Source organism: Scaptodrosophila lebanonensis, unplaced genomic scaffold (assembly GCF_003285725.1).
Source record: "Scaptodrosophila lebanonensis strain 11010-0011.00,11010-0021.00 unplaced genomic scaffold, SlebRS2 tig00000043-arrow-pilon, whole genome shotgun sequence".
Lineage (NCBI taxonomy): Eukaryota > Metazoa > Arthropoda > Insecta > Diptera > Drosophilidae > Scaptodrosophila > Scaptodrosophila lebanonensis.
The window spans coordinates 13,891,353-13,906,400 of NW_022060545.1; the positions used below are offsets into that span (position 1 = coordinate 13,891,353).

Genomic DNA, 15,048 nt, shown 5'->3' on the forward strand with positions numbered 1-15,048 from the left:
TGAAACAGTAGCATGCAAGCTACTCAGATTTTTATAGCTATTTATTTCAATTCAATTCTCGTCTTCAAACATGTGTTTCAGTTGGGTGTCGAATATGTTTATACTTAAACATTCTACAAGGGGCCAGTAAGGGTTATCATGCCACCGATTTCCGGCCTTCCTACTTTATGTGTACTCGTATAATAAAGCTTTGATAGATTTTAGATGAAAGTTCAACATTTCTTCCAGTTTTCAATAATTTTGCTGTGTGGCTTCTGTTTCAAGTTCGTTTAATATTGTGCATTGCTCTTAGTTTGTAATAAAAGTTCACTCTCTAACACAGACAGCACACGCACACATACACATTTATATATAAAAAAAAACACACATCAATATTTTATGCCTCAACGGCGCATTCAAAATGAAAAAAGTCAAAAAGCACGGACGTATAGTACTTTATATATATGTACGTATATAGCATAGGGAGGGGGACTGGCGCCTCCTCTGTTGCGACAGAAGAACGGAGATAGCCGCGGAGGAGGGAGCGGCGCACACAAATTGAAATATATACAGACTATACATATGTATGTATGAAATGTGCGACAGGCAGCACCATTGCTGGCGGAGGCACGTGGGTTGTCCGACAAGGCAGTGAACAGAGAAATTTCTCCCTCCATCTCGTTACCGTGGCATCTAGGGAGCCCGCCTTCAGCCGCCTTCCTACAGTGGCGATGCGGCAATAGCCCAGCCATCCGTTGAATTATTGTCGACCGTTCGCTGCGCAGTTTTTCATTTCGTTTCGTTTGGTTTTCCATTTTATTGCCAACCAAATGTCGTCAATGTGTAGTTATGAATTATTGATTGGGCGATAGCCCTGTCCGACATTTAGTCGACTAAACAGCTTTTCCTGCTTTGTGAGTTGCTGTGCCATTTAAAGAAATAATATGTCATAATCAATTCCAGCCAGTCATGCTCACAGACTTATTGATTTCGCTGATTGAAATGAGTTTCGATGCGGGCGTACAAAGCTTAAAGTTTCAGATAGTTTTGCTCAAAAGTTTTGCAAAATTATCTTCAATTTGGCTTATCAGTATGCAGCCATTCCTTGTGTGGAAAGTTTCTATCCTCACATTGGGAGGGCACGGCTACATGCAACTGAAATCAAGCCCCATGGATACACACTAATTCTTCACCAGCCAATACTATTTATGTCAAAGCAATTAATTCCAAAAATAGACCAGACTTGTCTGTTATCAACTAACATACAAAATTCTTAATTACTCTGTGCATAATATTACACACAAACATATTTTATTAATAGCATTAAAGATAATTCAGTATAATCTCGATAATAATAATTCAGATATTTTATTGAATCTGTAAGCCAATAACCAAGCTTGTTCCATCCTTCAAGTTCGGACTCCCTTTATCTTATTATTAATTTTTTAAATATCCTGCATGGAATATACTATGTCCCTATAAAGTACATATATTTTAATCAACATGATGATGCGATCACCTTGCAAAACCAGATTATTTTTTTGGTTTTTTATTTTATTTTTTAGGTTGAGTTTATCCTACTCACCAAGTACTTTCGTAGGGTTTCCACAAAAATATTTATTTATTTAGTTGAAGTTGCTACCTAAAATATTAAAAAAAAAAAATAGTTTACAAAAATTACAAAAATTTTAAGCACCGCAGTTTGTTGCCTGCACATTGTGTAAACAGGAGGAACAGTAACACAAAACAATATTACGGCAAACAGAAATGAATCCTTTTCGCACTCGGTTGAAAATGATTACATTTAAAAGATAAATAAATAAAACATAAGTATTGGATATGCATATATTTATCAGAGCTACCAACAAAGGGCATATCTCATGTTCCCCATAAATTGATATGTTTTCATATTTCATGAGTGCTACTGACCCCTGCAGGCGACCGATGTGAAGGCCACACAGAATGCTAATAAAGTCATTGCAATAAATATGGAGGCTCGGGGCTCCAACAAATAACAATCAGCTGAGCATATAAAAACAAAATGGGCGAAAAATAACAGCGAAAGAAATAAAAGCAAAAACGAAGGGAGAAAAATGTATTATGATACAACCAAGTAGTGGGTAATGGGCATACGGTGCGTATGCGTAATGTCGACTGTTGCACATGCATCGGCGTGCACTTAAGCTCGGATAGAGGAAAGTGCCACATTATGTGGCACTAAATTGCGAGCTCTTAAAATGCCACAAGCCGCAACGCCCACGAATCCAGATACACGAATACACTTTAAAAAATATAGTATTTCTTAACCAAGTAGAAGCTGTGAAAACAAAGTTGTAAGTTCGAAACTATTCGTCTTACGTATAATACCTTATAGTGCACACATTTTCATCTATGTCGGAATTCGCGAATTCTTAAAATATATAATTCACATTCTGTTTTATTTATTTATATTAATTTAAGTCTTTAGTATGAAGTTGATTCCCACGCGATTCAAGTAATCATAGTACAGAAAATTATATAAAATGTTAACTGCGAAATTCACATTGAACCGAAGTAGAATTGGCCATCAATTTTTCTTTTGAGTGCATGTATATAATGAGTATTACAAGTTCGCTGTCGCTGTTGTTGTTGCGGTGATGTTAAGTTGTAACAGTGACAAGAAAAGTTTGCTTGACTCTTTCAACATAATAGAAACCCAGCAGCTATAACCGCAGGCAGAGACCAACAAACAAAGAGCCAATGCGGGTGTACAAGCGGGTAAAACTTTCACTATGCTTGACTATGAGTGTATCTACATAGCCAGAGAAAGGAAGAGCAGAGACAGCGACCTCATATGACAATAATTCGACGCATTTGTGTCACGCGCGCCCGCCTGCTTTTGCCTCTCTGGTCATTCTACCCTCCATCCGCTTCATGACAAAAGCGCAAACGTCAACAATTACAGAAAAGGCAACTGTGGACATCTGTGCCGGGCCGGGCCGGGCCGTGCCGGGCCGTGCCGGCCTGTAGGCCTCGGCAATTGCACGTCCACTATCCGTATGTGTGAGTGTGTGTGTGTGTGTTAGTGAGAGTGTCTGTGTTTTGTTGTCCGTACGTGTCTGTGCTTTTGCAAGTTGCCATACTTCCGTTTGCAGTTAAGTGCGACATATTTGCCTGGCTAATTCCGCATACAGGCAACGGACACACATACACATACATTTACAATTCACATACATACACACACTCTTACATACCTAGCAGCGTCGCCCCGCAGGACTCACAGTTCAAAGTCCTCGCACAACGTCGTAATCGCGACGGCCACCACCGGCTTGGTGAACAGCCGAAGGGAAAGCAAAAGGCGGCCATAATGCCTATGTATGTATGTATGTATGTAAGTATATTTGTAGTTGGCCCAGCAGCCGCTTGTCATATGCTTCATAGTCTATGATTTTATTTGTGCAAAGTAGTGAGCATAGGTATGCTGACAAATGGAAAAGGGAATTGCATTTGTAAAAACCTTGTGGGACCAACAAGAAAATAACAAATTTGTTTTGTTTTGGGGATAATTTCAAATTATAGTTTCAATTCGAAATTTTCCATTGAATAATTTACTGGAGCCAGTTCTGCTAGTATTCAGAAAAACATTATATAATTTCACGGGCAACTATAATTTGGCTTGGTTCAGATTCTAGGGACAAGCTATTTTTTACAAATATTGTAAAGGGAGTTACGAAAAATGTAAATCAGAGTAGATATAAATAATCTGCCGAAGAATTAGGTACAAGTATTTCGAAATATAATTTATAAGCTGCAGAGATAATAATTTTCTTTATTGCTCGTTCAACATTTAATTGTTTATGAGTGCCATTTTACGTCTTCAACTAAGTTCAATGTACAGATATTCTAAATAATATGACATTTTGTAAATAAAACAAACTGGTAGGGTTTTAAAAGTTTATTTATTTATTCAACAAATATACAATGTATTTCACAATAATACTATGTTCTTTTTGAAAAATATTTTGTATTTTAGATTGTGCTAGCGTGTACAAGTAAAACCACTATTGATCCAGGGCTAACAACAATACCTATTCTGGTTTTCATTAAATATTATGTAATAATATTATATTGCCAGCAAGAATATATAAATGCTAGAGTCAAATGCTAAAGACAAAAAGGTTTTTGTAATTCAAAATGTAATTTGATGAAGAATAGATGTATATAATTAATTAATTAATATAATTTATGCCATCTATGTGTTACATAAATTTGCCCTTAGCTAGTATACCCTACAATCCTTTGGATGAAGCTTTTAATTGATTTATCGAGTACCCCAAAATTATAGGTTTATTTTACAAATGGCCATTAGGTTCCACTAACTTTTTCCAAAAGCTTTAGAGCCGGGTAGAAATAAAATAAAAGTGAAAAAATAACGTTCTAACATTTTCTAGTGTAATACTTGAACCAATTACTTTAAGGGTAAAGTTCTAAAATTTTTGACGAGTACTTCTCTGTTGAAAACGAGTCAGTCCGCATACATTTAGCTTCTACAGTTCATTGTAGATGTGTGTGTGTGTGTGTGAGTGCGGCTGGGTGTGTGCTGGCATTGTAAAACAGTCTCCATCAATTTTGTTTGCAACGCTCGCCCGCTTGCTCCGTGTGACATCATTCGCCGCCATCATTTGCTCGTTGTAGCATGCTGTTGTGTTTTTTTTTTGGTGTTTTTGTTGTTGTCGCCTCTGTTATTTTTTTTCTGCTGCCCCCTACTAGACACAAGCTGTAAGATCTAGACTTTGTTGCCACTCGTTTTGCTGTTTCATGTCGCACAGTTTCGATTTAGACGAGCGCTCACAGCCAGCATCCTTTTTTTCGACCAAATGTGTTTATGGATTTGTGGCTTTTGTTTTGGTTTCGGCATCTTGGCTGGCATCGTGCGACTATAAAAGAAATGTTTGCGATAAGACAAGCGCTTTGCGCCTTTTTATATGCGTACATAAAGGAAATCTGTTCCTTTCGCTTTGCCAGTGTGAGCGTGTTTTTTTTTATATTTTATTTCTTAGCGTTACGCATAGCTCAGTAAATTTTAATGTATGCCGCATTTGTCGCTCCCAGGAGGGCCACATTCCTCATGCGGTTACTAGTTTTATGCCTCGAATCCAGCAGCGACATAATAAAATAATCATAAAATGTGTAATACAAGGTTTTAATACTCAAATTGAAAAATATATCTTCTTCAAATGATAACTCACTTTATTTAAAAAATAATAATCATATTGTGCAAAATAATATTTTGGGTTTGAAGGCTTATGTTTCTAATGATTATTTTGCAAGTAATAATATTTTAATCAAAACCGACAGAACCAATTAATCATCATCCTGTACTCAAATTGTTGTCTAATTCTTTTAAGGTTTCGTAGTAAAATTTGGTTTTATAGAAACAAAACAAAAAGAAAAAATTCCTTTTGTTACATAGGAGTTCGATCTTTTAACAGATATAAGTAAAAACAGGAATGGAATGGATGAGTTTGGCACTGTACTCACCCCCTAAATAATAATACATATTATTAAATAAAATCAAAAATTATCAGGACAAGAGAGCGGGGTGCAAAGCGGGCAGCTGCCTCCCCCCCCCCCCCCCTAGATTCGGAACGGATCAAAAATGTTGCAGACAAATTTGAATTTGTGCCGCATGTACAAAAATCACGAAAAAAGACATCCATTTTATGGCTACGGTTAATTTATCAGCTAGATTGCTAGGAAGATATTGTGTTAATATGCTCAACTTATAACTCTTGACTAGCCCTATATTTAGTGCTAATGTTGATTTTGGGCAACAGACAAACGGGGCAAATAACTTATTTTCCGGCCACCACTTCGCTGATTTTATCGAATTAATGCGACTACTTTTAAAACGTTGTGCATTGTCTGTTAAAAATAGTTTTGGTATAATAGTTCAGAAAATGCAGTTCTTTTGATAACTGCCCCGACCCCAGATACGGCTCCCATTCCATTTCAGCTTGTAAAAAATTGTATTCAACTGAGAAGCATACGAATTCTATTTAGAAAGTTAACTAGAGTTGATACTATAAATTGATTTTCAAACTGAGAGCAGCACCCATTAGAAAAATTACATATTTCTCTCCACGCCACTTTATTTTTTGCGCAGCCGGTGTTATTTATCTAGATTTCAATCATTTTAAAGTATGTACACGTATGTAATTGTATATACGAGTATAAAAAAATTTATCTGGACTAAATCCTGGCATTCATTTACATTGTATTGCAGAAATGTGGCAAAGTAGCAGCAAAAACCGCAACTGCGGGCAGAGATTACATTTACGGCTTTATTTTTATTAAAAATTGACCTTGATGGATTCTTGTTTGGCATATGGCATCATTTGTATGCAAAATTTTGTGCCTTCAGCTCTTACAGTCTCTGAGATCTAGGTGTTCATACGGACAGTCATGGCTAAATCGAGTCATCTTGTCAGCAACAATATATTAACTTTGTCCGGTCTGCCACGCCTCCTTCCACCTGTTGCATTATTCAATATGCCCAAACCTAATATACGCATCCATAGTTCATGTACAGGATGTATTCATTTCATAAATAAGACAGAATAGCAATTGAATCAATCGAAGAGTGTCGCAACTTAACGTGCGTTCCATGCAATTACTTAGAGTTTATAACTATTACTAATGATGATGTCTAAAAATATATCCAATTTGCATTTAATTCAATAACTAAAATGTATCACATGCCAATAATATTGACATGAATTATTCAAATATACTTAATAAATTCAACCCCCATGATCAACCACATTCGAATGCCTTTCAAGGGCCAGTCAAATGGGCCTCTTGTGGCGCCAACACGCACTGATTGTTTGATAATTAAGCGGTTGGCAATACACATGCCGAATATGGCCAAACATTTAGTTGCTGTTGGGCCCATTGATTTGACCAATTGTGGGCTTGGTGAAGCCGTCCCATGGGCCTAAGCCAATGGCCCATTAATCAAATCCCGGGGATTAATTAACCGACGACATGTTGAGAGCATATAGTTGAAGTGCTGCGCATAAATGTCAAACGTAATGACACTCATACGCACCGTGGTACGACATTTAACATGGCACTCGGCCCTTTTTTTTCAAGTGGGGTACGAGAACGAGCGCAGTCGACTCCGGGCTTTATGGATTTGATTGCGAATCGGAATGTGAATGTGAGTGCGAGTGCGCGTGGCATTTAATGAAGCGTAAATGGTAATTGACAACATAAAGCGATGCGATGCGATAGCGATGGCGATGGATGTCTAAAGAAATAGGCGGCGGTGAGGCTCCTTTCCCCTCACCATTTGACCCGAATGTGCGACAAGCGCTCGAGAAAGTTCATTTGAAATTTCGCAATTGAAATGCGCATAATAGAGATGGCAGAACTACAAGTATAGAGAGGTGTGGGTTACAGTCGATGTGCTACTCATATCATTCCACGCCAGTTCACAAACACAAGTACACGAGCTCAAAATTCTAAGGCAGCATGCTTGACGAGGGGGTCTTGGGGGTATGGGGTTGCTTGTTGCCACTACAATAAAAGTCAGATACAGGAGCAGAAGCAGAAGCAACAGCAACAGTGGCCGGGCCGGGCCATGTTGTAGGTGTCATAAATTAGGTTTGTCACCTGCTTCTAAATACAACCACGGAAACTACTACGTCGCTCGACTGCGACTTTTTAGCACAACCGCAGCATGAATGTGTGGTGTGTGCGATGAGGGCGGTAGAGTTGCGGAGGAGGGTATCTGTGTGTGTGCTAAAAACCTGACGTGTCTCTCGCAGTCGCAGCATTTCCCCTGCACCAAAGCTTTCTCTCGCATTGCCCCATTTCGCCACAAAAGCTTCGCAAGCATTCCTGAAGTTCAGACCAGGAAAAGCCAACCGCATGCACAATGCGCAAGGTCAGTGCAAGCTGGAAAAGCCCGAACGCAGAGGCTGGAAGGGGCTATGTATCCTGTATGCAACTGCGAATGCTGCTGCGGCGACTGTTACTGCTGACTGGTGACTGGTGACTGGTGCAACAAAAGCTCCCTGATCATTTGCCATTTGCACGTAGAGAAATTCAGTTTGCTGCCTCCTCGGCAGCCGCTGGTGATAACAAAGTTTACCCCACTCAAACGCACACCCAAACGAACAAACGAACAAACGAACACATTCGCACGCTCTGGCGTCACACGCAGAGCTTTGGCTGCTGCTCCTGAATGTTGTATAAAAAGGATGTGCGCTGCCATCGCACTTTTAGTTGGATTCTGAGCGGAGCAGCAGCAGCAACAACTTACGGAAGAGCCAACCATCAACTAACCCAGGATAGCTGTTGTCGTCGAGGCATGGATACAAGAAAAGTGTGTGGAAGTGAAAAGTGCTAGGAATCTAGCCCAGTGTGTTCGTGTGTGTTCGTGTGTGTATGCGTGTGTGTGTGTGCGTATCTGTAGGTGCGAGTGTTGACCAGCAGCAGCTAAGAAGGAGCAGAAAAGAGAAGAGATTCTTGTTAAAGAGGACAAATCGACGATTGTGCTGCTGCTGCCGCGGTTGTTGGGCAATAAAGAAATAAAAATATTGTACCCAGAAAAGTGTTTGCCATAGTCCAGCAGTACTCAAGTGAAGAGCTGGTCAGTCTCACACATTAATTCAGTCACTCAGCCAGTCAGTCTCACAGAATTGGGGAATCCAACTCCAACATCAAGAGGAGAGCAAACCAGCAATAAAAAATAAAAATTAATTGACTATGCCATTGCATATGATTGACATAAAACTAAAGCTAGACCAACGCGCCCCGTGCGATATTCTCGTAGTGTGTTCAAATCGAAGACTGACAGTGACCTACTGGTGATAATAAGGGTACAACAAAGCAGAAGAAACAGTAACAGTAACAGGAACAGGAACAACGATAACGACGATAAAAACAGTAGCTAGTTCAGTCAGCGTACAACGTTGGCGCCAAAACGTGAGAGCCCCAAAGAGTGTCTAATCCCAACCGATTCTCCAGATCTGCCCATAGCAAAAAGAAGAACCTGTGACACTGGCGTCGTTCTGCGAGCGCGGGTTAATGCCTGATTCGATGATGGACATGGAGCATCGAGACCATCAGCTGCATCGCCACCAGCAGCCGCAGCGCGTTTCCACTACGGTCAATGGGGGAGTTACGGGCATTGGAGCACCAGCTGGCATAGGCATTGGGGCTCCAAGCGGCATAGGCATTGGCGTGGGATCGAGCACTAGCACGTTCAGTGCGGTGACAACGCCGCCAACAACAGAGAACAGAGAACGGGATCACCTACCACAGCCAACGATGCAACATCAGCCGCCGCTCCAGCAGCAGCACCAGCAGCAACAGCAACAACTTCACCAGCAGCAGCAACAGCAGCAACAGCAACTCCAGCAGCACCAACATCAGCAGCAGCAGCAGCAACAGCAACTTCAGCAGCAGCAGCAACAGCAATCGCAGGTTATGGAACAGCAATCGCTTGGCTTGCCTCACGCCCACCATGCGCTATCGCAGCAGTCGCAACAGCAGCAGGCCATACATAGAGCCGAGCAGCGAAGAGGTGAGTGTGAGCACGGAAAGGGGAGTGCGGATGGGGATGGGGCGGGAACGGGAACGGGGACGGGAACGCCAACACAAACGCAATCGGAATGATTATTCCAGCCACAACTTGCATTTTCCATATGCAATGTACAGTTAGCTGTATGTGTATGTGTATTATTATGTATTTACTCGTGTATGTCCGTATGTATAGCTGCTTGTCTATGTGCGTGCGCGCTTGTAGTATATGACCGTGTATGTATGTATATATTTGGGCCTCGATTTCACCAGAGGTTGGTTTCACTGCTCGTGCCTAGGCTTCTGCTACAATTTATGTTTAATTCAGTTTATATCAAACTTGTTGCTGTGCACACACAGACAGACATTCGAATACAAAATTGGGTGGTTGGGTCTTATCGGGCCCGTCCTACAAATAAAAATAACGCAAAGCACAATTCTGCTGTTTTATGCCGCATTTCTGCCAAATCACATGTGTTTTGCTTTTTATTGCATTTTTATTTCAAATTCCATTAGCGAATTGCCAAATCAAAAATGCTACTGCGCTTCTCCATTCCGTTCTACTCTGTTTGCTCAACAGGCTCATCATTCATTGATGCAATTCAGCTCGCCTGCACTCGAAGAAACACTTTGTTCACCCACTATTATTTATTATTTTCCTTGATATGCGGAACTTCACAAATTGTGCATGAGAATTCTAAATTTCGAACAAGAAGCAACAAATCGTACAAGCATGAGCCGCATTTCTACTTTCCATTACAAGTATGATGTAGGAATTTTATGCAATGAGTTCGGCCGCATGACAAAGAGAACTCTCTGGCTAGACAGAGATATTAGTTTTGCACAAATTTAATAAATTTCTCAAGCATGTCATACACATGTAAATGTAATCTCAATCATCAACCATTCCTACAAGAAACCGCTCTTTCAGATTAACATTTTATGGCGAATTGCTTGTTGTTCACATCCACCAGCAGTTTCAATCAAATGGCCTTTTTAAGATATGTTTCTCTTTTATCTCAATATTCCGACGACGTGTCTTACCTTTGGTTTGGTAATCCCATCGAAATTCTACATTGAGAAATCTATATACTCGAATATATATGTATTTTCGTTGAAGCCCGTTTAAGATTTATCATTAAATTCAAGTAAGGAGTAACTTAAACATTAGTAGAGAATTGACTGAACGATTTCGAATATAGATGGATATGCGACGCAATATCCGTATGCTTAAAATTCTTATACAGAATTGGGTCAGAATTTATCGCGTTTTATCGTCCTGGTGTACATATCTATCAAGCGTTTTGTTGTGTATCTATGTATAAATTGTGTCTGTGCTTTTGCCACTTTATACACACATTAGTAATCCGGCACGTATATGCATCATCCCGTCACATAATCATCTAATGTTGTGAGCAGCTGGAAATCTTGGCTTGAGCTCAGATGACTCGTTCTGTATGTAAGCTAATCGCTTCATTAAGCTTGCAAAAGGGTTTACGAAAATAGGATTTGATGTGCCGGCTTAGACGCTACTTACTCGTATATTGTTAGGCGCTTGAAAATTAAAAAAAAAAGAGCGATGATAAGGAAAGGATGGGTAAGCGAACGCATTTGGCATGCAAAATTCAATCAAGGCCTTACAACTGGCAACATGCATATATAGTACAGCAACACCATCAACAGCAACAACACCACCAACAACAACACCACCAACAACAACAGCAACAGCAACGGCAACAACAAGCAGCAGAGGCTGTGTGACCCATTTTCATCTGAAAGCTTTTGCCTGGGACCGTGCTCTGACGTATGCGTGAGGAGGCTGGCAGTGGGGGGGGGGGGGGGGGGGAGGACGATCATTGCTGAGTGCTGCAAGGGTTTTGCCCAGTCATTAAAAAATGATGGTCAAATATTGTTTTAATTACACACCGTGAGCGGTTTTAAGCCAAAAATAATTGCAGGCATTAACATAAAATTTAAATCAACACTAAACCCAGCAGATAACCAAATGCATTGACTAAACCCGAATTATCTTTTCCCTGTAATTAAACTACATAAATGTTCCGTTGATGTAAATTTAATGAAACGACTAACAGCTGTACAAAAATCTATTAGGGCTTCAATTGGATTGCCGTTCGAAATTCCACGCTCCTTACTTGCCACATCGGAAGCCACAAAAATTTGTCGTCTCTTTCCACTTCCACAGCCACTTGTACTCAAATGGCATCAACGCCATTGCAATTATTCTGTAATCAATTTCAATAAAAGTTTGCCATAGCTGGCGCATTTGTTTGGCAGCTTGTTGGCTTAACGTGGTGCTGGTATTGTAAATTCATCTTCAAGTTGCAGCACCAAATGTTTTTCACAAATTCTCTATTACTTGTACACCCCTCCATCCATTTGCTCCATTTGCTCACTCTGCGTATGAGTGGGCGCTTTGGCGTCATCGTCATCAGCGCCATTGTTGCAACTTTCAATAAACTTTAATTGAAACTGAAACGGCTTTGCTAATTGCCAGCAACGAGGGTCTCTGGCTTTACAGGCCAAAGTGCAAACTGTGACGTACTCGTATAGGCAAATCGAATTTAAGCTCATTCATCCATTATAAATAGCATTTGGTGATTATGTGTTCTTTGCTTTCAGTTCAGGTAAAATTATTATATATTCTTTTGATGACACAACAGGAATGGCTTTGCATGCAGCATGGTTTATTAAATTAATTACCTTACATAAACTACTTGTATTACATAAACTACAAGTATATTACGTTCCAAAGCTTGTTTCTTGTAAAATATTTCCTCCCCTCAACATGCATGCATTCAATTCAAGACAGGTTCAAAATGTCGCTCTGCTTATATAATTATATAGCTCCACACTTAAAGTTTATATTCGTATATTTTACTATGACAAATTGGAATACACTCTTAGTTTACTTTGCATTCGATTGAAAACGATATTATTACTACGAGTATGTAAGGGTATATTATTTTTGGTGTCCTAATTTATGACACGCATAACAAAGAATGGTAGAAAACCTGCAATAGGTACCTAGGGGTATGTGGTCCGCATTAAGATAGTAATTCTCCATTCTCTAATGTCCAAGACTATGGAGAAATAGTTTGTGTGGGACAAGGTGGAGCGTTTATAGCTTTGGTGCAGAAGATGACAACTCTTTAAATCCTTTTTGTATTGCAGAAGCAAAAGGTTAAGTCAAAAGTCAAAATTTGCGATAGGTAGATGACATATACAAGATATTTTTGCAAAACATATAATTCAGATTTTAACTTTTCACAGATATGTAGCATCCATATCCTTAAACAACTTCTTTCGATTTTTCTTTTTAATTCTATCTCTGGTATTGGTACCCGTATCCCTCGCATCACCTCTATGAAAATCAGGGACCGCAAATAATGATTATTTTGTTTGTTTTTTTTTAACGAAAAAATCATTCACTTATAGTAACTTTTGGAAAGCGAGGAATTTACTGGCATCCTTTTTTAAGGATTATCTATGTATTTTCACCATGATTTATAAATTTTAATTTGTATTCATTCGCTCACAATTTAATGATTATTTTGAGTTTTACTTTAAAAATTAACCAATAATCATTATTGATGAGCAAAAAAATAAAACTTATAAAATAATGATTATTCTATATTTATAAAAATTTCGTCCTTAATCCTTATGAAACAGGCAAAAATAAAACTCAAAGAATAATCAAAGAATAATCATTATTTTATAAGTTTTATTTTTTTTGCTCATCAATAATGATTATTGGTTAATTTTTAAAGTAAAACTCAAAATAAATCATTAAATTTTAAGCGAATTAATAAAATTAAAAAATAATCATTATTTTGTAATTTTCTTAATAACACTTATGTTGATTACAGTCCCTGATAAAAATGACTTAAATGACGAACAGAACTTTTGATTTATGCACGTATTGTTAAGCCTTATATAGTGAAAATATTGAAGAGAATGTATACTATCTGGAAAGTGAATATCTGACTCTTCCACAAACCCTGTGTAGTTAGAAAAACTAAATGCATGTGTTTCCCAGTTCAATGAAACTATCTCCCTTTTGCCTGCCTCCTCAATTTCTCTAAAATAGATTAATTACGGCTTGCCCAAAAGGGAAACAACCGACACTTTTCCCGAAAAACAATATTGGCAAACAAAAAAAATTTTAAAAAGAAAAAGAATGAAAAAAGCCCCAAGCCCAATTAACTCTATTATTATTCGATTTATCGTATTCTTCCAGATACACAAGCAAAACATTCACATGGATTTCTCTATTGTAAGTCGCACCAATTTGGAATCTTAGCAGGCATAATGCCACAACAAACAAACAAACAAACAAACAAACAAACAAACAAACAAACAAACAAACACACACACAGAGACAAAGAACAGGCACATATTACAGCAACAAATGAAAACGAACAACACTTACAGTTTTTGTCTACTAGCATTTGGCTTATACTGCATTTTATTTTGTACTTCGCCATCAAATCACAACACCGCGTTTATAGCAAACACTTGTGCCCACAAAAGTATGCTATACGATTTTTATGCCACATTTTTTTATATGCCCAAGTGTACAACAATTTTAACATTTATGACGCAACCTCTGACTGTGTGCGCCGGTCGAGAAGCGTCTCAAGTATCAATAGGCAAAATGGGCGACTTGTTGCCAGCAGCCAGCAGCCTGCAGCCAGCCCCGAAACTTTAATTTTTGGCTAAACTTGCAGGCAACATTTTTTTCTTCTCAGATTTTGTGCCACTACCTAGAGGTCGATGGCTTAAGTCGCAGCGAGCCTGTGATTTAAGCATTTAAAAATACTGCTTAAATTATTGCTTACATTTTCTTTTTATTAATTCACAAGTTTTTGGGGCTCAGCGATGCAACGTTCGCTAAGCTGTCCCTAATTTACAGCGTTCTACTTTTTCCACTTACTCGTATTCCTTGGGTACTTACCACTCAGCGCTTTATTTTCTCTCTTCTCTTTCCTGCCACAATTCGCCACATTTTTCACAGCGGATGAAGAAATCAGTGATAGGGCATCAACATGCGGAAAATTGCTTATATTTCTGTCGGTGGCGCTCGTGATACTGACGTTGCCATTCAGCCTCTTCGTTTGCTTCAAGGTAAGTGCAATGTTAAAATCAACATGACGGCCTTATGGCTAAGTCCAAAGCAATTTGCCAAGTGCAACTGTTAAAGCCCATTTCAAATACAACTGCATATCCATACCCTACAGAACAGAGTATTGTATGCTAACTAACTACATAGTATTAGTAGTAGCATGAAAAGCTTAGAGTCCACACAGTCATGGAACCAGTCGGGAAGACTCGGATTGAAACTACAGTGTTTATTTATCATATAACGATATTTCTTATTATATTGAAAACTTTAAGTAATTTAATTAAAAGCAACAAATGAAACAAACCTAAACATTACCTGGGTTTATGGCATCAGAATTTGGAGACAATAATAATTTG

At 38.8% G+C, this 15,048-nt stretch overlaps 1 protein-coding gene across 7 annotated transcripts in view; it reads left to right on the top strand.

Moving 5' to 3' along the window:
• The window catches only part of LOC115623022 (band 7 protein AGAP004871), a 65,672-nt gene that overhangs the window by 18,063 nt on the left and 32,561 nt on the right, over positions 1–15,048 (top strand). For 3 of the 7 annotated variants that reach the window (XM_030517202.1, XM_030517196.1, XM_030517200.1), the window contains exons 1-3: positions 8,261–9,553; positions 13,808–13,843; positions 14,585–14,694. In XM_030517202.1, the coding sequence (XP_030373062.1) occupies positions 9,055–9,553; positions 13,808–13,843; positions 14,585–14,694 (645 nt within the window). In that variant the 5' untranslated portion in view covers positions 8,261–9,054. Of the gene's footprint in view, positions 1–8,260; positions 9,554–13,807; positions 13,844–14,584; positions 14,695–15,048 lie in introns of those variants that run through there. The other 4 variants (XM_030517198.1, XM_030517199.1, XM_030517201.1 and 1 more) reach the window with 2 other exon arrangements.